The following is a 26,523-nucleotide window of genomic DNA, read 5'->3' as shown; positions in this document are numbered from 1 at the left end:
ATGACCATACATTGCTAGAGCATTGCAAGCACCACAAAGCATAGTGAGGTGCTTAGAAAATCTTAATCTCGTATTAGGACCTCATTAGTGCAAGTGAGAGCCACCTAGAGGACACACCGCATGCATTAGGCTTCTCTTGGTCAAATGAAAGTCTATGACTTGTTACTCTTGGTGATCGGCATCACCTAGACGGCTTGGTGGCGTTGGGAGCACGGTGATCACCTTGGAGGATTTGTTGGTGACCCGGCTCGAGATTGTAAGCGGTCGTGAGGGATTCACCGCGTCAGAGTGGCAAAGGATCATTTCATAGTGAGCACTTGGTTCTTGCGAGGACCAAGGGGGAGTGATACCCTTGCGCGGGTGCTCCAATGAGGACTAGGGAAGAGTGTCGACTCTTCGATACCTCGGCAAAAAAATTGAAGAAGTCTTCTACACTTTGCTTTACATTCCGCATTTAATTCAAGCATTTTACTTTGTTTAATTGTTTAGCAAGTAGTTGAAGTAATATCTTAGTATTGTTGTCTTTCTAGTAGTATTCTCTTATTGCTAGTAGTTGGGTGAAGTTGGGCTTTTGCTTAGGGTTTAATTGTTGTTGACTTTTAGAAAAGCCCAATTCACCCCCCTTGGGCATCGTGATCCTTTCACCCCCCAACCACCTCCATTCAAGGAATCCAAGTTTTCTGACCATGTTGTGATAAGTACAACTAAACTTTTCACTCCATAATGTAGTTGATGCTATTGTGTCTGCCTAAAAATCCATGCCCTTGTTTTGGCAAATTGATTGCCAGGTGCTTAATACTTTGATAGCTAAAACAGTTTGGAAATTAGACCCAGGTAATATGTTTGACAAATCCATACAACACTTAACTTTTGATAAATCCATACAACACTTGCATTTGATGCACTTAACTTTTGATATTTCCCTAGGTGATGAGTGGTGATCTGAGTCTGATTACTGTTGATCACTTGTTATCAAATGCTATGAGTTAATAAAAAGGCAACACAAATGTTAATGGTTAAAGACTTTCGTCCTTCGAAGCATTATTTCTCTTAGGATATAACGATCTCCAGACGAAGGTTATGAAGGATAAACCTTCATCATCTCAATATGTAATAATAAAAAGCAAGAACATATGGGACATATAAAGAACATGAACAATCATAAATCATTAGATTATTTATATTCTCATTATATGATCATGAACAAACATTAATAATATTGAATTACATTTGTATCTTCGGCTTGACAGAATGTAAGAATCCAAGAGCGACGTGCGAGTGATTACAAATCAGCGTGAACAATATTGTGTTACTGTTCATCTATTTATAGGCACAGGACGCAGCCTGGGTAAAATTACATTCATGTCCTTGACATTTACTATTGACTAAGGAGTAATCTGTCGAGGACTAAGCAGTCTTTTCCCCTTTAGGTCGGTTTCATTCTCCATCACCGTCTTTGCGCTAAGCCGAAGCTTCTTCATCCATAGCTTCGGAACTGATTCATCAATCTTCCAGACCGTGCCTTTCATACCGTGCGCATCTTCATCTCAAAGTCGAAGGTTCCTGTAACAGTATATTATACTTGAAAAACATGTTAGTCGTGTTTTTGAGGACCTTTGGAAGACGAAGGCCCCCAACAATTACCTTTCCCTACTTTTTTGCATTTTGTGTTCCACCATGTGTTCCTCGAATCCTTACATGTTAATATGTTTAATGCAGGCCAACTGAAATCCATGAAAAGCTTGGTGTTGCTGTGAAAGAAGGTGATACCGATTGTGATGCTTAATTGATTGAGAAGATGTAAAGAAATAAAAATCAACATGCTTATTGTAAAAAAATCAGTAAGATTTTGTTGATGTAATCCTTTAGTAACATGTTATCTTTATTAGCAAGTGAAGTATGGTATTGGATAGACTGCAAAGTGAATGGTGAGTTGTCCTAGAATAGTGAATTGCCCATAGCATAGTATCTGAATTTGCTCCTGGTTGTATTCTATATAATGCCATGTAATATATTTGAGCACTAGATATCTGCCTTCAATTTGCTCCTGACGTTCCCTTGCATTATTATATATTCCTTATTAATAATTAGGATCTGGTGCATGCACGTTCCCTTGCCTGATTATTGTGGTTCCTTTTTTATTTTATGTTTCCTTTTCTAGGGCATCCATGATTATTATATTCCTTAATTAGGATGTGTTGCATGCATGATTGACGATTCCTTAATTAGGATCGGGTGCATGCACATTCCCTTTGCCTCATTATTGTGTTTCTTTTTTTATTCTCTGTTTCCTTTTTAGGGCATGCATGATTATATTCCTTAATTAGGATATGTTGCATGTATGATTGATGTTTCCTTGTCTGACTTATTGTGTTTCTCTATTTATACTGTGTTTCCCATCTGTAGGGTCGTTGGAGTCTCATCAATTTTTCTGTAGCATACCACGGGCACGTACGTAGTTTCAAATTAACCCGCTGCACGTCAGTTCCCTCCGCGCAACCAACCTCCACGTCCTAAAACACACCTCCGCATATAGATGGCCAAACGATATCAAGGCACGGGTCCGACGTCCGTAGGCCACAACTCTGGCCTAGGCACGGCCGGCCTGCTGATTGTTTTTTCAAATTCTTGGGTGGTTATCAAGTAGCCCTACTGATATAGAAAGTCATATTAGAATATTAAAGCATCACTTTCAATGGTCGTCCCATATCATCTTTTTATAAATAACCCCTCGCATATATTTCAAATTAACTCGATGCACACTTGTTCCCTCCGCACAACCAACCTCCACGTCCCAAAGCACACCTCCGCATATAGATGGCCAAACGATAACCAGGCACGGGCCCGACGCCCGCGTGCCACAACTCTAGCCCAGGCACGGCATGCCGGCCTGCTAACTGTGACGGGCTGGCCCGTTAGCCCGTTGGGCTATTTGGTTAAATCAGCGTAAAATGTTTAAAAAAGCGGTGCATGAGGTGGGGTTCGAACCCACGCCCTGATAGAAGAAGAGCGAGAGACACTGGGTGAAGTTGTCTAACCAGTAGAACATCATGATCAAGTACCTTTAATATTGAATATAAATTGTAGATATGTATATACATTTTTAGTAAAATAAAAATATATAATTGTGTCGGGCCGGACCAGCACTACGGGCCGAGGCTACAGCCCAAGCACAGCGCTCGTGCCGGGCTGGCCCAGGTACGGCCCGTCAAACACAACCCATTTGGCCATCTATACCTCCGCACGATAATGATGGTTCTCGCCTCAGTTGCCGCCACTAGGGATGAAAGTGAAAGCGATAATTGCCGATTATCGAGAATCGTTTTTGATATTTTATCGGAATTTAGGGATAAACGAAAATGGAAATGGTACCCGACAATTCGAAATAAAAAACGGCAAAAAAATTCAAAAACGATAGCAAAAACGGTTTCAGGCTTTACCGACCGTTTTCGAAAATTACCACATTTGGTCGGTAATTTACCGTCGATAATTACCGGCTTCAACTGGCCCATCCGGCCATCCAGCGGTCCAGCCATCTACTAGCAGCCCAACCAGCTGTCCAGCCCAAATGGCCCAACCAGCACTCGAGCAGCAGCCAGACAGATAACCTAGGCCTAGCAGCTAGACAGACGATCCCACTCGGCCAGCAGTCTTCGACTCTTCGTCTCCAAGACTCCAAGTACCTGCCGCCGATCAGCCAACGTATCTCATCGTCTTGAGCCCTCGCCATTCTGGCCCAAGAGTGGCGTCGCCGTGTCTCCCTCGGCTTTGTCAGCTGATGAGTCTATCCTGCAGCTTTCCTGTGAGTTCTTCTCTCCTTGTCTCCCCTCCTCTCTTGTCATCTTTTTTTATGACATGCCAGCCTGCTGCTGCTCATATCGTTGTGTGCCTGTGTGGTGTGCATTGCAGCATTGGTCTCTCTATTACTGATTGCAGACGGTCACCAATGGACGCACAAGCACCAGCACCAAATTGTGACATCGCCATCATTGGCTCTCAATCTCAGCCATCGACAGATGTTGAGAAAAAGATGTTTTCTTTGACTTTGGATAATGCTTCTGCAAATGAAGTTGCTGTTAAAGATCTAATCATAGAACTAAAAAAACATAGTCCTTTGATTTGTGATGGGCTATTTTTTCATGTGAGATGTGCCAATCACATCCTTAATTTGGTTGTTAAAGATGGCATGCGTGTGATTTCCACTGCAACTCAAAAGATTAGAGCATCCGTACTTGTTGTTAAGGGGTCTCCAATTCAGTGGGAACAATTCCAAAAGTGTGCAACTGAATGTGGATTGGATACAAAACGTTCTTTGTCACTTGATGTTTCTACAAGGTGGAATTCAACGTATCTTATGTTGAGGGATGCTTTATATTACAAGGCGGCCTTTGAGAGACTTACTTCCATAGAACGCCATAGATATGGCAGTATTGCACCTTCACCCCAGGATTGGCAGAATGCGCACAATCTGATTCCATTATTAAAAAAATTCTTTGACCTCACTGAGATATTTTCTGGTACTACATATCCAACAGCAAATCTATTTTTCTGTGGCTTTTGTGAGATTAAGTTACTGCTATCAGATTGGTGTCATAGTAGTGATACTACCATTTGTGAAATGGCAAATGCAATGAGTGTCAAGTTCGATAAGTACTGGAGAAAGTCTAATGTTGCACTGGCTGTAGCAAATGTTCTTGATCCTAGGTTCAAAAGAAGAGTTGTGGAATTTTACTTGAAAAGGTTCCATAGAAATTCCTATCAAGCTGAACTTGACAAATTTAATGGTGTCCTAAGGAATATGTTTCAGTGCTATCTTTCAGTTCCACCATCTGCAAAGAACAGTAACACACATGCAACATCTTCTGATCAATTTGTGGATACTGTAGTTACTGAGCTTGACTTCTTATTTGAAAACGAGTCATTTGATGATGATGGAGAAGTGAGTGAATTGGATAGGTACATAGCAGATCCACCTTTGAAGGCTACTAAAGCTAATCAGAATACATTTGATATTTTAGCATGGTGGAAATCTCAGATGGAAGAATATCCTACCCTCTACCTGCTTGCTCGTGATGTGTTGGCCATGCAAGTTTCGAGTGTTGCATCTGAATCGGCTTTTAGTGCCGGTGGTCGTGTTGTCGATCCATATCGAAGTCGCCTTGATCCTGAGATGGTGGAAGCCCTTGTTTGCACAAAGGACTGGATAATTGCATCTAAAAGAGGTAAAATTTCAGCACATAGTTAGTTTTATATGTTAAAGAAATTAACAATACTTACTCGTATAGCTTCCTTTTATATTTTTAGGGTCTAAGAATATTTCTTCTATGCCCAATGATCTTGAGATTCTGGAAGTCATTAAGGAGAATCTGATACTAGAGGTTCTTTCTTTCTATTTCCTTTTGTTATTTGGATTATTGATTGTTAGTATATAGTGTACCGACCTATATTTATCATGCAAATTACAGGATGCATTCTTGGACGTGGGAGGTGACAACGTGGGTGCTGAAGATGATGACTTGCCTGAGGTTCAACTGTAGGTAGCGAAATTATCTAGGGTTTGTAGCAAATAGCCTCAAGCGGACAAGCATTGTCAACTATCATCAACATATCTTTGAATGGTCTAATGTTCTATAATGTGAGGCTACGAGCCTGTCACCTGTATGGTTGTCTTGGATTCTAAGATGGGTTCTACTGTCTATGTTATATTATAATGTGAGTGACTATGTGTCTATTAGTGTATGCCACTATGATGTATGTGTCAAGGAAGGTAGTCATCTCTATCTTTATGTATGATATCTATCATAATATTATGCTATTAGCGAAGTTATATAGTTTGATATGTTTTTCATTTTTGAAATATCGATTTGATAATTTTCGACCGTAATCGATGTGCTTTCGATCGAATAGTCTCGCTTTCGAAATTATCGATATATCGACGCCGTTATCATTTTCGACAATATCGTATCGTTACCGTTTTCGGGAAAAAAATGAAAGTGAAAATGGTTTAGCCTTCTACCGATCGTTTTCGACCGTTTTCATCCCTAGCCGCCACCTCGTTCGTCATCCTGCTTCTTTTCTCTCTCCCCTCATGCCTCCGCTTCCGCACCACTCCATTCTCGGCAGAGGGTGTGGAAGCAGACGCCTCCTCCCCGTATTTGTCCGACACCAGCCCCGACACCGACCCGCGCAGTGGCTATTGCACGTCCACGAGGACGTTTCACAGCATGCGCGCACCATCATCGGACGTCCCGTTCGTCTTCTCGGCCTTCGCCATCGTCGGATGTCTCATTCGTCTTCTCGGCCTTCGCCTTGTTCTTCCTCCCCAACCTACCGCCATCGCCCACGGTCACAGTCGCGAGCCAACCGACTTATTTTAGAAACTAGAGCTTACAAACTTCTTTTGTCTCTGTATGGTAAAATTATGTCATTATATAATCTCCATACATTCAGTCAATCGTTGTGAACTCTATTATAATCGATCCTTTTATTGGCTGTGTTGTACCAAGACATATTGGATGAAGTAAACAATATTAATTAGTCAAATAAAAAAATATTATGCGGAGAGTAGAGACAATCAATAAAAAAATCTTAGGATCTTTTTGGTGGATAGTTTACGTGGATATTATTGTGAGCCGTGGTAATGCACGGACAACCAACTGGTATACCTTGGTCGTGTGGTTTCATCAATATTTTTCAAAAAAACACCTTAAGAGTGTAGATTAAATATGGACTAGTTATATGGCCGTGCATTGCTACGGTTTTTATATATAACATAGAATAAATTTTATTTTAATAAAACATAAAATATATGTTATTGATTATGTGGGTGTGAATGTAGAGCCAACAAGGTTCAAACACTAACTTATACATGATTTCACCTTATTTTTTATATAAACTCTCATATTATAGTAGTAGAGAAGATATTATAGGAGTGCAGGTTGATTCTAAAGAAATATAGATGTTTTTTTAAAAAAATATTGACGCAAAACGACCATTGAAACTGATCCTTTAATATAATAGAGATCTATTCTATGTTATATATAAAAACCGTAGCAATGTACGGGCATATGACTAGTCTATATCTAATCTACACTTTACAAACAGTACAATCTACAGTGCAAAACAAACGGTGACCGACCACAGTGTATAGTAGTAGTTCTAGTTCACCCATATCTATGGTCTCTAAAAATGTCACCGTTTTGTATTGTAGATTGTACTACAAACAAGGGTATGAATAGGCTGCCGAAGATGGTTAGTAACAGAAACAAGGGAGTGGGGGATAAACAAATCCCATGGATCTTCATCTTTTATTATTGGGCAAAAATGAATTGGTAATGTAATTTTGGACTCACCTGCTAAGAGGAAGAGGAAGAAAAGAATTACACGCTACAAAAACCTTTCTTTCATCAATGTCGCCTTGCCTGGGACTGGGAGGCGGGAGGGACGAGCAAGTGACCCAACCAACCATCCTGATCTCTGTCTCCAGCGTAAAAAGATGATGAAACCACACGACCACTGCCATCATACTCCGTATCTAGCTAATTTCTGCACAACATCCGGTTGCAGGGTGGCCATGCATTGTTCCCACCCACCGTTTCCAAGCAGCTAGACAACAACAAAAACAATAACTATTTAGCATCATTTACCATCGCCATTATGCAGATGCAAAAGGAGGAGGCCAGCTTTACCTGCTTGTAGCCATTCAGAATCTGGCACACCTCATTGTGAAGACCTTCACTTTTTATCTCCTGTATGTACGTACACACAAATCAAAAGAGTACGGCCGGGACGGCTATATATAGCTGAACAATAGGAATCGCAACTCACAGTCCAACTCGCACAGGCCTGGCAGATGTAAGCTAATGAACCGGCGCCTCCTGTAGGGTTTGCTGCCACCTGGTGTAAGTAACCAAATAAGATTTCAGAACAAAAATCACCCAGTCCATAACCAGGAGGTCTGGATATACCATTGCACACAATCCATGAAACGAGTCCTCTTTCTCAAAATCATCTCTGATCCTGGATCACACCAAACAAACAAGTTCCATTCGTCATGCAATTCTCTAACTCTTGGGATGTGCTTAAAAAAGACTCCAGAAAAGGGGGGCCCTTACATGCACAACGCCTTGCACCATGCTTGCATGAAATGCTCCATATGAGGGGCCACGATGTCTGGACACACCCAGCTAAGCCTCCCAAGAGTGATCGCGCTGTTTTCAACAAGTGACTTGTTCGAACCCTGCCAATGTGAAGGAAAAGGGAGAAGAAGAAAAAACTAGTCATTTAGTTAAGATCTTAAATGAAACACTAAAAATCACTCACCTCTGGGGATTTTAGAATGGGAACCAAGCACGAAACAACGGTGATCACCACAGGCGCTATTTCTTTGCCAATCTGGAAACAGATATCACATATATGTAAGAAACTTCATAAATACCAACCACTACTGGTAGTGGCATTACTAAGAGGAAATAAGCTCTGTTCTGGGGCTGGTGCACTGCAACTTTATAAGTTACATACCAAGAGAAAACCCATGCCAAACAGTTTCAACTTTAACAGCAACAAAACAAAGGAAAGGTATTGTCGGGTACCTGGGAACCGGGTGCTCGAAGAAGGCCTCCCAAAGATGGCCCACTAACCGACCGACCCGCCCACCGAGCAACCCGGCGCGGGACTGCCGACCAACCCGGCCGCCGAGCCACTCGGCGAGGCGAGATTGCCGACCAACCCGCTCGCCGAACAACACTGATGAGCAACCCGGCGAGGCGAGGCTGCCGATCAACCTGCCTGCCAAGCAACCCAGCAAGACGACAACCGACTCTCTGGCGAACACATCTACAAGAGGAAAGAGCTGACCTAGTACTATCAAGCCACGACGGCACGATGAGACAGATCATCACCAAGCTGCGACCGAACCATGGAAACGGTGTCGAAGGGCCTCTATCAAGCACGGCGTCGGACACGTTCTGAAGAGTATCCCCGCTGACTGGTGGGACCAATCAACCCCAGTCACGGCGACCTCAGCATCGGGATATCTACAGTGACCCATAAGCCAGAAGGGACAAGGCAATACGTCGTACCAGGCATACACCTACGCATGATGAAAGGTGACGTTGAGTGGATGACGGAAGATGAAGTTGTACTGAAGACATCCGTAAACTTCACCACGAGCAGACTTAACGGGACCCACCAAGCACCGCTACGTCTATATCAGAATAGCTATAGGAACTCGTATGGCGAACGGACAAGATATGACGCCATGCCAAGGGTACGGCGACGCACAACCCAGCAAATGACACTGTAGGGGCTACGTTGTCCGGGAGCAGGAGGCCGAACTCCACCCCGGCAGGATACAATTTCTCATTTGTAAAGTCTACCCTTGAGCTATAAAAGGGCAAGACAACCCCCATCTTCAAAGGACATCATCCACAGCTTCACACAAGCACTCAATTGTAACACGCTCCAAGCAATACTACTATCATCACTACACTGGACTAGGGCCTCGGCCTGAACCATTATAACCCCTGTCTCAGATCCACCTTCGAGGCCCCCGTGGGTCACCATTCGGAGTGAGTCCGCGCTAGCACCACTGCCGAACACAAATCTTATTCCCTCGGTTTCCGAAACCACGACAGTTGGCGTGCCAGGTAGGGGGCGGGGCGTTTAGCCTGGCGCCTTCCTGATGACACCCCACTCATCCGCCGCCGAGCTCGGCCAAGGTGGATTCGTCGACGTATGGCGAATGGCAGAAAAGCGACACCTCAAGATGCACGCCGTCGATCTCAAGCGGCGCCTCAACAATCGTGTCGACGCCATCAGGCAGAAGGCGGTGGAAGCCTCAAGCACTTTTCTTGAGGTTACCGACGTTGGCCCTCCTCCAGGCTCCGTCATGCTCGAGGTCGCAGGCGGCGTCCTCCGACAGAGCACGGTGGTATTCAAGGTGGTCACTGTCATCCGGCATCCAGGCACGGGCGAGGCCGCCACCGGCTATCGACCGCTATGCTCCATAGTAAATGCAGTCATCTCCTCTGCTTGCGGGGGATGACTTCTTCTATCTGCCAATGGGTTTCAGGAAGCCATGATAACGAAGGCTACGCATTCGTTAACATGACCTCTCTGGAATCCATTGGAAGGGCCCCATGGGCCAGGAGCAAGGCTAGCGTAGTCCGCTGCGCTGGTTTGTGTCCTAGTCCCTCGGCGTATGCGGTGACCGTCGTCAGCCACCGCACAAACTCATGGCGTGCTCAGTCTCCACCGTCACCCACGCTCGGAGGGGATTAAGTCCCAACTCCGTCGATGTGCTAGTGGAGACCAGCAAGCCATTAATGGGTTGTGTTCGGCAACCTCATCATGCATGAGGTGGTTAGCCGGGTGAGGAGGGCCCATGGAAGCTCCCCACGTGCACTGGTGTCTCCAAGACCCAACCCGTCGGCCACAAGCTCCATGGTGTTCGAGGTAGCAGCCAACAACCTCCACCGGGTGTTGCTTACCCTTCGAGCCAGAAGCGCGACGGAGCTCAGACGGTTTAGGTCAGCCCCGAACCTTACATCCGGAAGTAGCATGAGAACGAATTCTTCCTTTGTAACAGGGTTACATTAATCTATGTCCTAGTTCGGCAAGGTCAGCCTTCATAAACCCGGTCTCTGGTGCCATCCGAGGCTCGGCCTGGTGAGAGCCGCCCTTATGAATATGGTCTCGGGTGACACATGTACCCCATTGCGAAGAAAAAGTCAGTTCTCATCCATTGCTTTCTTTTCCTGTTTACGCATGTTGTTTCCCTTTACCCCTTTCGGGGATCTAAACTTCTGTTGTACTCATGAAAACCGAATAATAGTGCCTATTATTGCACCTGGTTTGGAACATCACTTATAATGAATGAGGATCTGATCACTGAATGCTTACTCCAGGGAAAGGACCCGGGGCCGTATAGCCGCTTAGCCTGGTCCTGTACCCTAAGCCTACATACTCCACCACCCTAGAACAGCTGACCTAGTACCTCGGAATGAGTACTTAGAGGTCCGGACCTCGTCCAAACTCAAGGGATGCTCCAAACTAGGATCGGCTAGAATAAACACTACTATTGGAGAATTGGTTACAACAAGATCTGAAGCGGGATCCGATTTCTAATTACATTCATGAAACCTAGATTATGTTTCCACCTTGTCACTCAGTTTCAGAACTTTCCCTTGTAATGGGTAAGGATTGGGTCGCGAAGGGCTAGATCCAGGGAAAAGGAACACGTTCTCGGGGGTGATCTGGAGACGTGTAGCCGCTTAGCCTGGTCCTGTACCCTAAGCCTGCATGCTCCGCCATCCTAGAACGACTATTCCAGTGCCTAGGGCTTGACCCCTAGGGGCCTAAACCTTATCCTGACCAAGGGACAGGTCCCGAGACCCTGCTCGGCAAGGTCTAGAAACAAAATCCAGAGGATTGAAGGCGGTCAGAACGAGGACCCATGGGTATGTTGTTAAGCGCCATAACAAGGCCGTATGCAGGGACGCCCTTTTAATGCAGGTCACCAGGCGAGGGGGCGGGTCGGAGTTGTCACAAGGAGGGGCAGTCCCTGCCGCTACTCCCCTCACAAGGCGAGGCCCGACACTGCCACATATTCTACGACACGTAACGTGAGCCATCGGAGAAACCCGATGGCGGCCTTTGAAGTACAGTGCGCCTCTGCATTAACTGCGGACGAAACGTATACCTGCCCATTCCAGTGGCAGGTGTTGTGTCCGCAGTACGTGGGCCGCACAGTAGCTTGCGCGTTACCAATGCATGACCTTTGACTCTGCGCCGCGTGGGCTGCCACAATCATGACCCCCACTATAGCATGCACGGTACCGAGGCAAAGGGTGACAGGCGAAGAAGACAAGACGACGTCGCCTGAGCATCCCTACACACGGTAGCGCTTCAGCCTACGTCGCAACCTACTCCTGCGCTCTACTCCGATTAGACGAGGCAAAGGCACGTTAAGCCAGGAGATCTACACGAAGACCAGGAGAAGACTACACGAAGACCAGGAGAAGATATCCGTTCCCCACGCACATCTAGCCGATGCACTCGCGTGCACCCGAGACCCTGGCCATCAAAGGTAAATCAGGCAGTGGCCAATGGACTCACGCCCCGCACGTGACGAAACATCGAGGGAAAGGGTCCGCCCCTTACACTGCATAAACCCCCAAGCAATCTACATGGATTACTCAGAGGCTCGGAGGCTACATCTAGCAGATGCACTCGCGCGCACCCGAGACCCTAGCCATCAAAAGTGAGCCGCTAACTGGTGGGACCAGTCAATCCCAGCCGTAGAGACCTCAACATCAGGGTCTCTATAGTGACCCATACGCTAGAAGGGATGGGGCAATACGTCGTACCAGGCATACGCTAGGTGACGTTGAGGGGATGACGGAAGATGAAGTTGTACTGAAGACGTCCCTAAACTTCACCACGAGCAGACTCAGCGAGACCCACCAAGCACAACTACGTCTATATAAGAATAGCTACAAGAACCCATATGGCGAATGGACAAGACGCGACGCCATACCAGGGGTACGACGGCGCACGACCCAGCAAACGACACTGTAGGGGCTAAGCCGCCCGGGAGCAGGAGGCCAAACTTCACCCCGACAGGATACAAGTTCTCATTTGTAAAGTCTACCCTTGAGCTATAAAAGGGCAAGACAACCCCCATCTTCAAAGGACACCATCCACAGCTTCACACAAGCACTTAACTGTAACACGCTCCAAGCAATACTACTATGAGCACCATGGTTATTAAGGCATCACTAAAGCGTCGCTTTAGCAACGCCTAAGCAGTAAGGCGTGCTTGGACCCGTAAGGTGTCCTCTCGCCTTGGCCGAGAGCAAGGCGAGGCACGGCGGCGGCGCGCAGGGCGCCCGCAACGGTACTACGCAAGGCCACGAGGCGGCGGCCCGCAGGGCCACGCGACGACGGCGCAGGAGAGAGGGCGAGAGAGGAGAGCAGCAGCGCCGGGGGAGAGGGAGAGGCTGGCGGCGTGGGGATGGAGTGAGAGAGGCAGCGTGGGGGAGAGAGAGAGCAGCTAGGGGCTATTTTAGGGTTAGGATATTCACTGTTGGGTTGTGTTGGGTTGATGGGCTTTTTTCTTTTTTTCCTGTTTCCCTCTTCTAACTAGACTGAAATGGACCTAATATGTTTTATAATTGTGCTAACTTGCTCATTATCTTTAAATTAGTAATATATAAATGGTATAATTTATATATTTATATATATATTATTAAGGTGTCGCCTCGCCTTACGTTTTACCGCCTAAAAGATAAAAAGGGGGTCAGTCGCCTTAACGCCTTTAACTATGATCAGCACTACACTGGACTAGGGCCCCGGCCTGAACCAGCATAACCCCCTGTCTCAGATCCACCCCTCGGACCCCCCCCCCCCCCCCCGTGGCTCGCCATTCGGAGTAAGTCCATGCTAGCACCCCTGCCGAATACAAATCTTATTGTCCCCCGGTTTCCGAAACCACGACAGATATTTTATGGATAAAGAATTCAGCACTGAGTTAAATCTAATGGTATACAACATAAAGGTAGGCACTAACCTTGATTGCTAATTCTCCAATAGCCCAACAAGCATTGTTAGCTACTGATACCGCATCCTTCACAGATTGAGGGTTCTGCAGCAAAGTCGAGTGAGGAATGAATCAAGATTATTATGATAACGACATATGGACCACACAGAATTTGCTCACCAGTTGCTTCGCTGCAACAGTAAGAAATTCTTGAAGGCGTGGATGCAAATGTATTGGGCAAACCTAGTATAACAAAAAGTGTTAATTTTTTTTGTAATGTGAAAATTATCTCAAGATAATATGAACTATGGTGGTATGCAGTCAACCCTAGAAAGGTCTCCAAGAAGTGCAAGGGCACTTTGTCGAACATCAGCTGCTTCATCCATGCAGCATTGCAAAAGTAGATCTCTCAAATTGCTCTGTGCAACCTACAACAAAGAAAAGATACCTATCGAACTTATGCATATTTGGTACTAAAATTTTAAGTATAATCAGCAAACAAAGGAAAATTCTTCAGAGTAATTGCCCTTCAAGAAAGTGCAGATGTCACAGCCATACTTTATTTGGCTCTAAACCACAAATCCACAATAGTGTGACTATACCCCACAAAGGGCAGGGAGGTAACTAGAAACTTCAATCTATTCCTTGCTTAGTGACATGGAAAGACTTGACCTTGAATAAAGCTCTCTTGGATTAAGGAAATAGAAAACAGCGCAATCTGGTCTAATCTCTAACCAACAAACGGGCAACATACCCACCTTGAGCCCGTTGTGAACAGGAATGCACGCGCACTGTTCACCTGAGCAGAATTGCACATGGCCACTATACTGGCCATAGAGAGGTTCAGCGCTCAACTCAAATGGGTGGCTATTGTGTGCACCTGCTCCGAGTTTAAGAAAGGTGGAAGTCGAACCACATGTCCATAGGTGTGCCACAATGCACACGGTCTCAGGCAGCCAGGCCATGACATGAATGGTGCGGCGAAGGTTTTGCAAGCCCAAACTCAATGCTAGAAAGGTAATAGTGAAAGATGGTGGGTCGAAGGACGGATAGACAGGTTGGAGAGGGGTGAGAGATGGAAGGATTTAATTCAATTTTATTACTGCACAGTATCATGGCCGAGCATCAGCACTTAGTTTCAATAAACTCAGACTTCGCTATATGACAGTCATTGGTAAAACCAACATAACAAGTGGAACTAACTCTTTCTATTGGAAAAGAAAAACATATCCAGGTATTCCAGTGAGAAGTGAGATCTCAAGCCTGAGGAGTCGCACCTAACATTCATCCAGGCTACATGCTATACAGACAAAATTGGAACTTGTTTAAAAATGCCTAAACTCAGCTACCAGCAAAATTACCAGCTGGACAATCTACTCGGCACCCATGGTACAGCCCCATGTAACAGAACTGATAGTTTCTGTAAACAATACAGTAGATATTGGAACAATCAGTGTATTGTCTCACATTAACAAGTTCAAATGGAATAAGAGATTCATGCGTATACAGCAAAAACATCAGATACTACCGAAAGAGAACCAAGTGTAGTCAGTTGTTTAGGATTTAACCCACTCAGATCTTAAGGCTCACATCATCGCATGTGATACATTCTGTGAGTAGGCCTCCCTAGTTTAGATGTGTGCTAGGATACACCCCAGGGGCGGAGCTACGTGCTTCCATCAGAGCCAGCTGGCCCTGATGACTTTTGTTTAATACACTATAGTTCCCCTTTAACAATAGCAAATTCTTCCTCTAAGTACATATTCAGCATGGCCCCAATATGATAGTATGATTGAACCCAGTGATTAAATAATTGAACTCCACCCCTGACGCACCCATGTGGGTATGTGAGTGGTGTGTTTGTGTGATCATGTCTAAAATGTACTTGGAAAGGAAAATGATACCATATGCAAAGACAAGAACTTACAAGACTTTCAATACCAGCGCCAAGACCTTCTGCAAGTCCTGATAGTAGGTCCAACGAACAAACAATGAATTCTCTATCATACACCGCACCAGCTGCAGTAGGATCAATCTGCACATTGGAAGAAGATCATAAAGGAACATAAAATGTATGAGTCGCACATGTGATTCGACCTTGTAGCTTATCATATTTATTTTTTTCAGGTAATCTTAGATCCAGGGTACTCAGAAAGCACATTACCATGCCGGAAGACAATTTCTGTGCTTACAAGTGACCAAAATACATAGAAACAGCTCGCAGGTCACGTAACCACTAAGGTGAACATCTAATTCCTTCCATGAACTATGACACATTATATAATCAGTTTCACTAATTATATTAAACAGCTAGAATAATGTGTGTTTTGCACAATTGAACAGCTCCAATTTGATATCATATTAATAATTTCTCTGACATGATAATCAAGATTGAACAGTCAATGTTAACCAACCATCTAGTTGGTATTAATATCAAGCATATCATTGCGCTAGTATGGCTGTACAATAAAACTATGGTCAAAATGAAAAGGAAAAAAGAAAACATCACTGATCAGGTCTCACAAAAAACAAGTTTGTCACTGAACTGTGCATGAAAAAGTAGCATACTTGGCTGAGACGAGTGATTCATAGAGAACATGACTCAAATGATAAACATATTATAGAAGGCGAAGCTTAGACAGACCTTTGACAACTGTTGCGAATGGATAAGATTAATGCACCTTTGAAACACTGGTTCCGCAAACTGAGCAAATCCTGGTCCCAATGCCTGAAGATTAAACATAAGGCATTGAAGTCCCAATGTTGTATATGAGCATCTTAGGAACAGCTTAGGGGGGGGGGGATCCAAAACTGTAGAAATCCTTCTAATTATTCAGGTTCTTCTAGTTTGGAACCACAATAAGCAACTAAAAGCAGCTCCTACTCCAAACTGCTGCAATAGGTGACTTCCAGATAAGGTATATACAGAACTACATAGATGATTTACACAGATTAAAACCACAGTACCTGTGCGATAGATGTAAAGCATTCAAGGAGTGGAAATAGATCTTTGTCATAATTGGAAAGTTGCTGCCACTTTGTGATTAAAGGCGGCATAAATATGTCTAGATATTTTGCCTGCATAGCAGCTTAGAAGAATTAGTATCTTCACAAGGAATCGGCATGCAAGAGAACATGGCACCAAGGAGTCTGGACTCTAAAAGAACCGAAATGGTTTTTCACAATACACAGAAGAAATCAGTTAAGGATTTGTAAAAATGTTAGCACCTGATTTAATTCTGCTCCAACAGCATCAGCCAGGGTACCGAGGGCGTCATAGAGTATCCGGAGATTTCGTCTCTGTTTGGAAGCAACACATTAAATTAGAAATAAGAATGTGAGAGCTAACATAGCAGTGCTTGGTAACAATCAGTGCACGGACAAAATAAGATTATTTAAATCTCAAAAAACCTGGTATTTTCTATAGGCACACATGAGGTGCTGCAAAATTACTTCCAAATGGGGTACTAATTCTTCAGAAGCTTCCTGAAAACAGAATACAGATGAGGATCTGCAACTTACTTGCATGCATAATACTAATTCTTATGCAATTTCCTGAAAACAATAAAGCATACTAAAATATGGCAATGACCTCTTCAAGGATTGCAAACGCCGAACAAGCAGCCTCTTGCACTCTTTTGTTAGTATCCAATATCCTTCTGAGCACTCCCATAAGAATCTTATCAAATTGTCCGCGTCCATTTGGATGATCAAGGCTCTGCATTGGAGACAAGAATACAGTTCCATAAGAACCATAATAATGTACAGATTTAAAAATGCAGAAGTAACACTTTTCCTAAAGATGATGCATAAATGTCAACTCCACATCCTTAAAATGATTTGAACATAATGAGTTTCCGCTGAAACCCTGGGATGGCAAGAATAAGAATAATATCAGGGAACAAATGTGCCATGTTACCTGAACAATGAATTTGCTGTATCGAGAGAGCGTCCAACACGTAATACTCCGTATAAGAGGAAATTTATCATCAAGAAGTGGGATTAGAAAGGCAACAATCTGCATTTCAATGAATCTATCTTATAATCGTACAGCATATATAGCGAGACGCATGGCGGTACAGTATAGATAATAAGAAAAATGACCAGCACATAGTTGCAGAGGACAACAAATCTAATAAAAATAATCGAGTGATAATAATAATAATAATAATAATATTAATATTAATAATAAATATATTGAGTTTTGATTTATCCAGTAAATACTAAGATTGCAACATAATGCTCCTGCAACAGGCATTTTAAAATCACCACATATTGTAACAATCTTATAGCTATGTTTTCAAGGGCTCGTACCATAATCAAGCATTAAGTCTATAGGGCTGCCTTTGTTGGAACTAAACTATAATGCATGTAATATACTAGCGTTTATGATGGTATAAAGAAGATTTAGCATAGGGTTAGCCACCACAATGAGATATTTAATCATTTAGACAAAAGAAAATACATTTGACTACTATTCTTGCAGAGCATATGAACATAGCTACAATTATCCATTACTCATTAAGATTACCTGAGGAAGGTGTGGGTATAGACCACTAATGCACCCCTCTGCTATAGCGCCTAGACATAAAACAGCAGTTTCCCTCTCCTTCCAAGAATCATCATCTGTTCGAGCCAAGTTTTGCTGCAAATTACAGAAAATGATGTATGTTTAACCAAAGATGCAAGGTTAAGAGCAGCACATACTAACAGTAACACAAAGGCAGTCAAAAGGCATATACACTTGGACAGATCCAACCATCAAATGATACAAGGAAATATGTTCTGAAGACTACCATGCAATCACAGGTTTACATTAGGAATTACTTTTGCACTTTTGATGATTAGGCAACTTTCAGGAGTGGCTTTTAGGGTTTTCAAGCCATGATATTTGACTAGTGCTGATAATAATAATTTTCGGCGACTATTGAGGAGTTTCACATTGTTTTCAATTAAATACAAAGACTGAACAATACAGCTATAATAAAGAAATCATAAACCCACAATATTTTTCCATGAGCCATGCAAATGACTCCAGTTCAGGCCATTTGAGTACTTGTTTTTCAACAAAAAGCACCACTACTTAACTATCAGAAGTACAAGTCACCTCAATCAATGGCATTAAAGTTGGAAGGATGCTGTCACCAAACACATTAGAGAGAACATCCAACCCAGCAGCACTACACTTCCGCAGGTTCCAGACATTTACAGCATCAGCATCATCCTGTTCGAATCACCAGTAATTTTTTTCAACATTTAATGAGGCAGTGGGGTGGCAAAAGCCATTAAACAAATTCTAAACTCACATCGTCATCTCCAGTTTCCGATCCATGCAATCGAGAATCATGGAAGCGGGGCTTCAAATCCTGTTACACATTGTGTACATATATGTTGAAAGAGACTCACATTATTCTTTATATTGCGTTAACTGACTTCCAAAAGAATTAACTACTGACAAATCTGCAATATTCTATGTGCGTTTACAATTCAGTAGTATATGGCTGCATGGTTAAGCTTTCATGTTATTGAGATAATCTACTGCTCTCACATCTTTCTTTTGTCATAGGAGCATAAAAACAGTGACTGCTCCCTCCCTTCATGTCAATGTCAATAGGACAGCACACAGCAGTAGTTGGGAGTATGGCTATAGTGACATTTAGTAATTAGTATGGCTACAGTAGTAAGTAGTGGGCAGAGTATGGCCCTTAATTTGACTTCTGTAATCTTTGCTTCTATATGAAGGAAGGAACTAGCTGCAGCCAGAGTAGTTCAGCAGCTCATTCACGTGTGTTCATATGTGTGTGTGACTGTGTGTATTCTCTTATCTCCTCTTCTTCAACCTCCAGCACGTGTGTGAGCGAGGGGTGTGATGATACACAGTTACACACCCGAGTGACGAAGCCAGTCAAAAGTTATTAGGTAAAATACAGCAAAAAAAGAAGTCCTGAAACAGAACCACTGTGAGCGAGGGGGTGTGATGATACACAGTCAATGCATTGCTGATGCACCACTCCACCCCCACCCAAAAAAATAGATCTCAGTGATACTCCTGAAATGAGCTAAAGCTATGTGTGATCATTTGCAGATGGGGTAATACCCCAGTGGTGAAGGCAGCGGGGTCCCTTTCACCAGGTTACGGGTTCAACCTCTGACCCTGCACCAAAAAATCCCCTCGTGTTCCTCGCCCACTCTCAGGTTACGGCTCGGCTGTGTGGCACCCTTGGGCCTGGGTGGACCTTTGTAGAGTGGACAGCTTGAACCAGTCTGTTAGTGATGGGAGGATAGGGTTCAGAGGTTTCTCAGTCAGGACCATTGTCACGGGTGGTCTAACCCTCCCCAACCAAGTTTTTTTATGTGATCATTTCATTCTGGGGACACAGGTCTAACCGCTACAATGGATGCCCACAGATAGAATCATTCATAAAATTAGGCTATTATTGGTTATAAATATTGCTCAAAAAGAATAAAACCAACCTGGTCCCTGTCTGGAAAGGATTCATCTTCCTAAAAAATGTATTAATATTTATCAGAATAAGATATCGCCATTGACAATCCACTGAATAAAACATGAAAGATATTAAAAGTTTATCACACCTCAGCATCATCAAGGGACTCATCGCCGTCAGCATATACCATGTTCGACAACAAAGTCTAGGAAAAAAATTGGAACGCAAGTAATTATATAAAGCACCAAGGTACAGTTGCACTAAATTGAAGTACAAGAAAGATATATACCGGGATTAAGTGCGGCAAGAACTCCTGTAAACCTTCAGGAGGCATGCTCACATCACAGTATGCAGACCTGAAAGATTTAACAATTTAAAAATTGACAATAGGCTTCTAATTCCTCACAATATAGTTAGTTATTCAGACTTAGCTTTGAATTGAGCAAAAAAATGTGAACGCCAAAAGTTAGAACCAATAGTTAATTAAATTGTTGTAAAAGGGCCGTATTCATCACAGTATCCCCCCCTAGTACTACTAATATAACTTAGATTCAGATAGTCAATGCAAATTACTAGGTGCATTCTTTGTGCAGCCCTCATTACACTCACTTACTAAAACATACCAGAACTCACAAGCTTCCAGAGCAACTTCATCATCTGAATCTTTATTAGCTTGCAGAATCAATTCAGTAACATTTTTAAGATGTGGCTGCAGTTTCAATATCCAATGTTAGATCCACTATGTCAAGGGAATAACCAAACTAATACAAGTCAAGGCAAAAAACATGTTCATCATCAGAAAAATTGTTGGAAAAATAAAGGAAAATGGGAATGGTTGGAGCACTAGTTACATTACATCACTAATACATATTAGGTGAGAGCAGGAAAAAAAGTCTAAAAGACAGCAAACACAACACACCTCCAAAATTGATGGGCGAACTTCAATGAGCTGAACCCAGGCTGAACAAACCTATCAAGTAAACACAGAGAATTAGCAAGATGGTATGTCCCATAGAACAATCGTTATTGGCATTTATGCTTGCTGACACTCAGCTATAAGCCTAGAAAATAAATCCAGCTTCAATTATTAAATAATTATATTTATATGGTTTTGAGTCTTAATCTCTTGCAAATAAGTAGCACACCATAATGTGCAATTTCATTATAACAAATAAGTTGGTATGCTAAGTAATTATGTACGGTAAATACCAGTTTCCGAACATCTGCTGAAGAGTCCTTTGCAAGGTTGAATAATCCCTGAATATACTGATCCATAGACATGTAGAGTGCCTGTGTGAATCCAACAGTGAGTCAAAAGCACTGAGAAAGATAAGCTGAAGATGGGGCTAAGGACTCTTACCGATGGCATCACTACTATGTACTGGTTTATGATACCCAATGATAGTTTTCTCAAACTTGCATGTGGTGACTGGAAAAACTGAAGGAAGAAAAAAGGCAGCATGTATCAGAATGGAACCCCATAAATTTGTTAAACCAGACTGTTTAAGCATTTATATGCCACCACACATGCATGCTTAGCTGATTTATAGACAATTGGTGTACGAAGGCATAAATATGACCAATTTACAGAGAGGAGTCAAAGTGTCAATTGTGTAGATATGTAATTGGCTGTTTCTGGATGTTGGATATAGACCTGCAGTATTCTTGGCATAAACACGTTGATCGGTCGTTCAGACAAACCAGGAACATCAACATCAAGCTCTTCAGGGACATCCTCACAGATCTGTCATCAGAAAGCAACATTTTGAAAAAGCAAATTGTAAGATACATTACACCATACTGGTTTAATGCATGGAACCCCTAGTATGACAGGAGTGTACATTACCTTGTATATCGCATCCATAGCACCTTCCATGTGATCCAGGTCATTACTCTCCAAACACTTATGGAGTGCCTGAAACAACTCAATCCATCCAGCAACTCGTACAATTTGGAAAAGCACACTGATCACTGTTCCAACTGTGGATCTAATTGCCCTATTGGTTGCCCCTATACATGGTAACAGCTCAGACTTAACATAATGCTGGGATGAAGATTGCATGGAAATGTAAGTCGTTCGCAGATTGTTTTTCAGTAATAGACCAGCTGCCTGTCTAACTTCAATAGATTTCCCCTGGTACAAACAAAAAAGTAACTCGACGTCAGATATGCCGAAGAAAAAATAGCTGGACCTACAAGCATAGTAATATCGAAAGAGAATTTTGCTCCATAACAAGTTTGATAATTTATGAACTACAAGCATGGCTACCTATAAAAGGCATCCAACATCGAAAAGATTTTAGTACGAATAAGCGTGGAAAAGAACACAAGGGAAGCACACAATCCACAATTTTCATCACACATTCACTCCATGTTTAACATTAACTCCGCCTATGTTGCCTCAACATAGTAGGTCCCAAGCCCTGGTAAAGGGGAAGGTTGTGTTAGGCTTGGCAAGCCAACGTTAAACCTAGCCATTCTATGGAGATGAAACCCAAAAGAAAACTCTTGGGTCGTAACCCCCTTAGCAACACGCCATATCAGAACTCGAGGATGGTGTTAAATGGGCAAGGGTTGGGTCAGCACTCTCTTGGTGACGCGTCGTGTCGCGATCTCGGCACCGTGTCAAATGAGCAAGGATCGGGTCGCTGCTTCCTTAGTGTCACGTTACATCAGTGTCTAGGTGTAGAGAAAAATGTGCAAGGGTCTTCGCACCACCGATGGGTGCGAAGGGTAAGGAAGCTAGTCGAAACAATTAGGATTTGTTTAGGTACTTAGAATGTAGGGTCGCTTACATGTAAGTTAAGGGAGTTAGTTAAGACAGCGACTCAAAGGCATATAAATATCTTATGTGTCCAAGAGACTAAATGGAAGGGTCAGAAGGCGAAGGAGGTGGACAATACCAGCTTCAAGCTTTGGCACACTGGGGCAGCTGCAAATAGAAATGGAGTAGAAGTTTTGGTCGATAAGTGTCTCAAGAACGGTGTGGTGTAGGAGTTAAGAGCAACTCCAACAGCTTAGGTAAACTAAATAGATTAGCTAAAAAAGAAAAGTACGGTTAAATCGCATCCAACAGACTAGCTTTCTACCGTTCCTCTCCATCATGCTCGGTATCTCATCCCCTTCGCTCGTCATCTTTGCCGAGGGCGTAGGACTCGCCATCTCCATCCCTCGTGCCCTCCCGGTCGTGGCAGTTTGTTGTTCCCGCGCTTCAGCCCTCTTCCGCGCCCTTGCCGCAGCAGCTTGCCCGTGCTTCCTCCCGCTCCGTCCCTTCACCTCCGCGGCTTGCCTAGGCTTCCTCGCCCTTTCACGGTCGCCACCGCAACCAAGCAGCGCCGCCACCTTCCGCCCTCGCCCTTGTCTCGCCATGTTCAGATCTCTCCGTCACCCCGAGGCACTATGTACGTAGCACCAGGCGTCCAAGACGTCACGTCGTCGGTGTTGGCAACAAACGTGGTACAAGGTGATGTCCAAGGCGTCGTGTTGTCGCACTGCTGGGCACGAACGGAGTAACGCGTCGTCATCCAATGTGTCCCCTTGTCGCGGTCCTGGTAATGAAAGGAGTGAGCCTTCGTGTGCCTTTATGCAATCGGCCGTATGTGCACACCAGAGCTAGGAACGAAACGTACCTAGAAACTGCACGGGAGTCAAGAACCCAGCGCCGCCAACGAACGATCTCAACGCCTGTGACCCTGAAATATCTTGCGCCAAAAAGGGAACGGTACTGCGTTGGGTTGTTGACAGTTTCCGATCATCATCTAAAATTGGAGAGTTTGTTGGATCCATCTATCCATAGGAACTTATCTATCTTTTTAAACAGCCCTCAAAACTCTATATTTAGCTAGGATTTATACCTAGGCTGTTGGAGTTGCTCTAAGGAGATAGGATTACCTTAGTCAAGATTGTCGTGGATGATTTGGTCTTGAACGTAATTAGTGTGAATGCCCCCAAGTAGGCCACGATAAGAGTGCTAAGTGACTTTTCTAGGAAGCATAGATGGCATGGTTGGAGTTATACCTATTAAGTGAGAAGTTTTTCGTAGGAGGGACCTCAATGGGCATGTAGGTACAATAAGGCCATCTCCAGCAGGCCATATAAACGGTCGTGCAAAGCACTGTTTTGCACAATAGATTGCACTGTTTACAGAGTGAAGTTTGAGATAGGAAGTCTGCTGGAGATAGTCTAAGTGCAGGTTTTGAGGCGGTTTATGAAGCTTTTGGGTATGGTAGTAGGATCAGAATTCAGGAGGGAGAGGAAATCTTGGACTTATACAAGCTGGAGTTGCCACCACGCGCCTAGATTCATTGACATTTTCAACAGTGCAAAACAGTATTTTGCACAGTCCATCGGCACATATCTGCAGACCCTAAGGGTATGTACAACCCCATTTAATATGGAGTCTCTTAAGGGGTTTGATGAAAAAATACAAAAGACGACTGCATTTATGGTCTAGGTGCTCAAGGTTGTATCACAGAGTCTCTTAAGTGTCTCTTTTACTTAGACAGAACCATCGTCTCAGGGTTGTACATGCCCTAAGCCCTATTTGAACCTCAGACGCCACAACATGACTGTTTAAATTACCAGCGAATGAAGCTGAAATGCTACACGGGTAGGTATAGCCTTATGTCGGCACTGAAATTTTAGCTTGATTGCCAGAGCATCTTTTCCGCCTTTGTGTGCACACAAATAGCACGCATGACGTACGTTATTATTTTCCACGCTAAAACACCAGGATATCAATATCGATTTGGATTAGAAGTTAGCACGTGCGATATAAGCGCTAAAACTCCAATGGCGACCTAGGGGTTTATGGAGTCAAACAAGAAGCTTCGAAGTCTCTAGTATCATCGAAAAAAATCCTAGGTTTTGCTGACGGCGTGGCTATCGGAAGAAGCTAGCGAGCGATTGAGATGAAGCTGGCACTAGGAGGAAAGGACGGATCACCTCTCCGCGGGCCAGGATGAAGAGTAGGTAATTGTTGAAGTCGGGGAACTGGCTGTACTGCTGGAGCTGCTGCCAGATGCGGGCCTGGTCAGAGTTGGGTGAGATATGCGCCTCCAGGTGGGCGCAGATCTCGCGGAGCCCCTGCTCCTGCGGCTGCCACAACGCCGACGCCGCCATCGACGATTCCCGGGGGCGGAGCAAGGGCGGGCGATGGGGATGAGATAAAGATAAGATGAGCAGCGGCGGCGGCTGGGGGAGGAGAGGAGGTGGAGGAGGAAGGAATCGGCGGAGCTCAGGAAGTCCGAATCCAAACTAGTGAAAAGCGCAAGACTAATGATGTGCTTCTATGGCTATTGATATGATTTTTGCTTCTTCGCTCGGCAATTAGTTCAACTTCCTCACTCGGTCGACTTGTACGTAGCGGATTTTTCTTCTTTTGCAAAATACAAACTATACACATTACAGAAATTAAAGGGTATAGTATAAATATTTATTACAAAATTATATAAACCAGGTTACAACCAGGAATATGAGTCCGAAATAATATATATCTAAAGTCTTAAAACGCGCTCGCGTTTCGGCCTCTCTCCGCATTCCCGCGCCACAGTCCTCTCGCTTGCCGACACGTACACGCACCAGTGCACCACGCGGACGCTTCTCTATCACAGATGTGCAGTGTCACGCTCGCAGCCTGGTCGCGCTGCACGCTCGCCCGGTCGTCCCCACATGACAGTTGTCCGGCCTCTGGTCTCACCTCCGCACGGCATCTGGCCTCTGGAAACAGCTCCCCACGCACGCATCTGGCCTTCGCATCCGTCGCCGTCTCTCAGATCTCCGACGCAGCTCGCCTCCACATCCGTCCCCGTGTGTGGGCGTGGTCATGGCGACACGCGCCGACATCTCCGGGAGAGGCGCTGGCATCCGGTGGCCGGGGCCCACGCCTGTGCCTGCTCCAACGCGGTTGCAGCTCCTCCGCCTGCGTCTTCGTCGTCGTCGGTGCCTCACAGTCGCTGCCAGGTCCGTCCTCGCCGTTCCTCCGTCACAGTCGTCGTCCTTTCGTTGGGAGTCGTCGAATCGTTTAGTGTTCAGCGCTCGCCAGCCACAGATCCATTTACCGTCGTTCCTGTTTCCTGTTCGCAGTTCGACTTCCCCCAAATCCGTTTGCCACCGTACGTGCCTGTCCGTGTGCTTTGCCCTCGTCTCGTGTGTGTGTGTGTATATATATATATATATATATATATATATATATATATATATATTTCAACTCAGCGCACCGATTGGACCAGGCTGTCGATTGCACCACCCGCGCCCACGTCTGTGCACGCAAAAAAGGAATGCATGTATGAGTCAAACACGTCCTCTTGCATGCGCATAAATTTAGGAAAAATATGTGTGGCGGATTCTATTTTTAAATGATTTATTTCCTCCATAAATTTAGGATCGCTGCAACAGCCATACAACTAGACTCGTAAGGACCATTTTATGATATATACTGCTACTAAATATGCTACCATGTGTAGATAATTATGCAATTCAGTATACTGCGTAAAAATCTGTTACCAGCTGCATGCACATGAATTTACGATGAAAATA

General features: G+C 44.1%; 1 protein-coding gene across 4 annotated transcripts; it reads right to left on the bottom strand.

The window, feature by feature from the left end:
* Positions 1 to 1,169: 1,169 nt before the first annotated feature.
* Positions 1,170 to 25,388, bottom strand: LOC100273670 (transportin-1). 4 transcript variants are annotated; one of them, XR_002265647.3, is made up of 31 exons: positions 24,931 to 25,388; positions 21,833 to 22,120; positions 21,641 to 21,730; positions 21,347 to 21,424; positions 21,196 to 21,276; positions 20,906 to 20,956; positions 20,610 to 20,695; positions 20,276 to 20,342; positions 20,135 to 20,191; positions 20,015 to 20,044; positions 18,847 to 18,906; positions 18,648 to 18,764; positions 18,072 to 18,185; positions 17,460 to 17,558; positions 17,133 to 17,258; positions 16,952 to 17,026; positions 16,769 to 16,840; positions 16,508 to 16,618; positions 16,185 to 16,268; positions 15,468 to 15,575; positions 13,867 to 13,968; positions 13,721 to 13,783; positions 13,571 to 13,645; positions 8,323 to 8,394; positions 8,115 to 8,239; positions 7,968 to 8,019; positions 7,828 to 7,896; positions 7,689 to 7,748; positions 7,353 to 7,605; positions 1,645 to 5,213; positions 1,170 to 1,563 (listed from the first exon to the last, which is right to left on the bottom strand). XR_002265647.3 is itself a non-coding variant. In XM_008665535.4 (29 exons), the coding sequence occupies exons 1-29, from the start codon at positions 25,105 to 25,107 to the stop codon at positions 7,522 to 7,524; spliced, it is 2,673 nt and encodes an 890-aa protein (XP_008663757.1). In that variant the 5' UTR covers positions 25,108 to 25,388; the 3' UTR covers positions 7,008 to 7,521. The 4 variants fall into 4 exon arrangements, 3 of the variants coding, with proteins under 3 accessions (XP_008663757.1, XP_035819482.1, XP_035819483.1); XM_008665535.4 differs by lacking the exons at positions 1,170 to 1,563; positions 1,645 to 5,213 and having other exon boundaries at positions 7,008 to 7,605; XM_035963589.1 differs by lacking the exons at positions 1,170 to 1,563; positions 1,645 to 5,213 and having other exon boundaries at positions 7,008 to 7,605; positions 21,833 to 23,534; positions 23,616 to 25,333.
* Positions 25,389 to 26,523: the final 1,135 nt, after the last annotated feature.

The sequence above is a fragment of the Zea mays genome, chromosome 10 (assembly GCF_902167145.1).
Source record: "Zea mays cultivar B73 chromosome 10, Zm-B73-REFERENCE-NAM-5.0, whole genome shotgun sequence".
NCBI classification, from domain to species: domain Eukaryota; kingdom Viridiplantae; phylum Streptophyta; class Magnoliopsida; order Poales; family Poaceae; genus Zea; species Zea mays.
The sequence above is the reverse complement of the archived record's forward strand: the minus strand, read 5'-3'. Positions and strand labels throughout refer to the sequence as shown.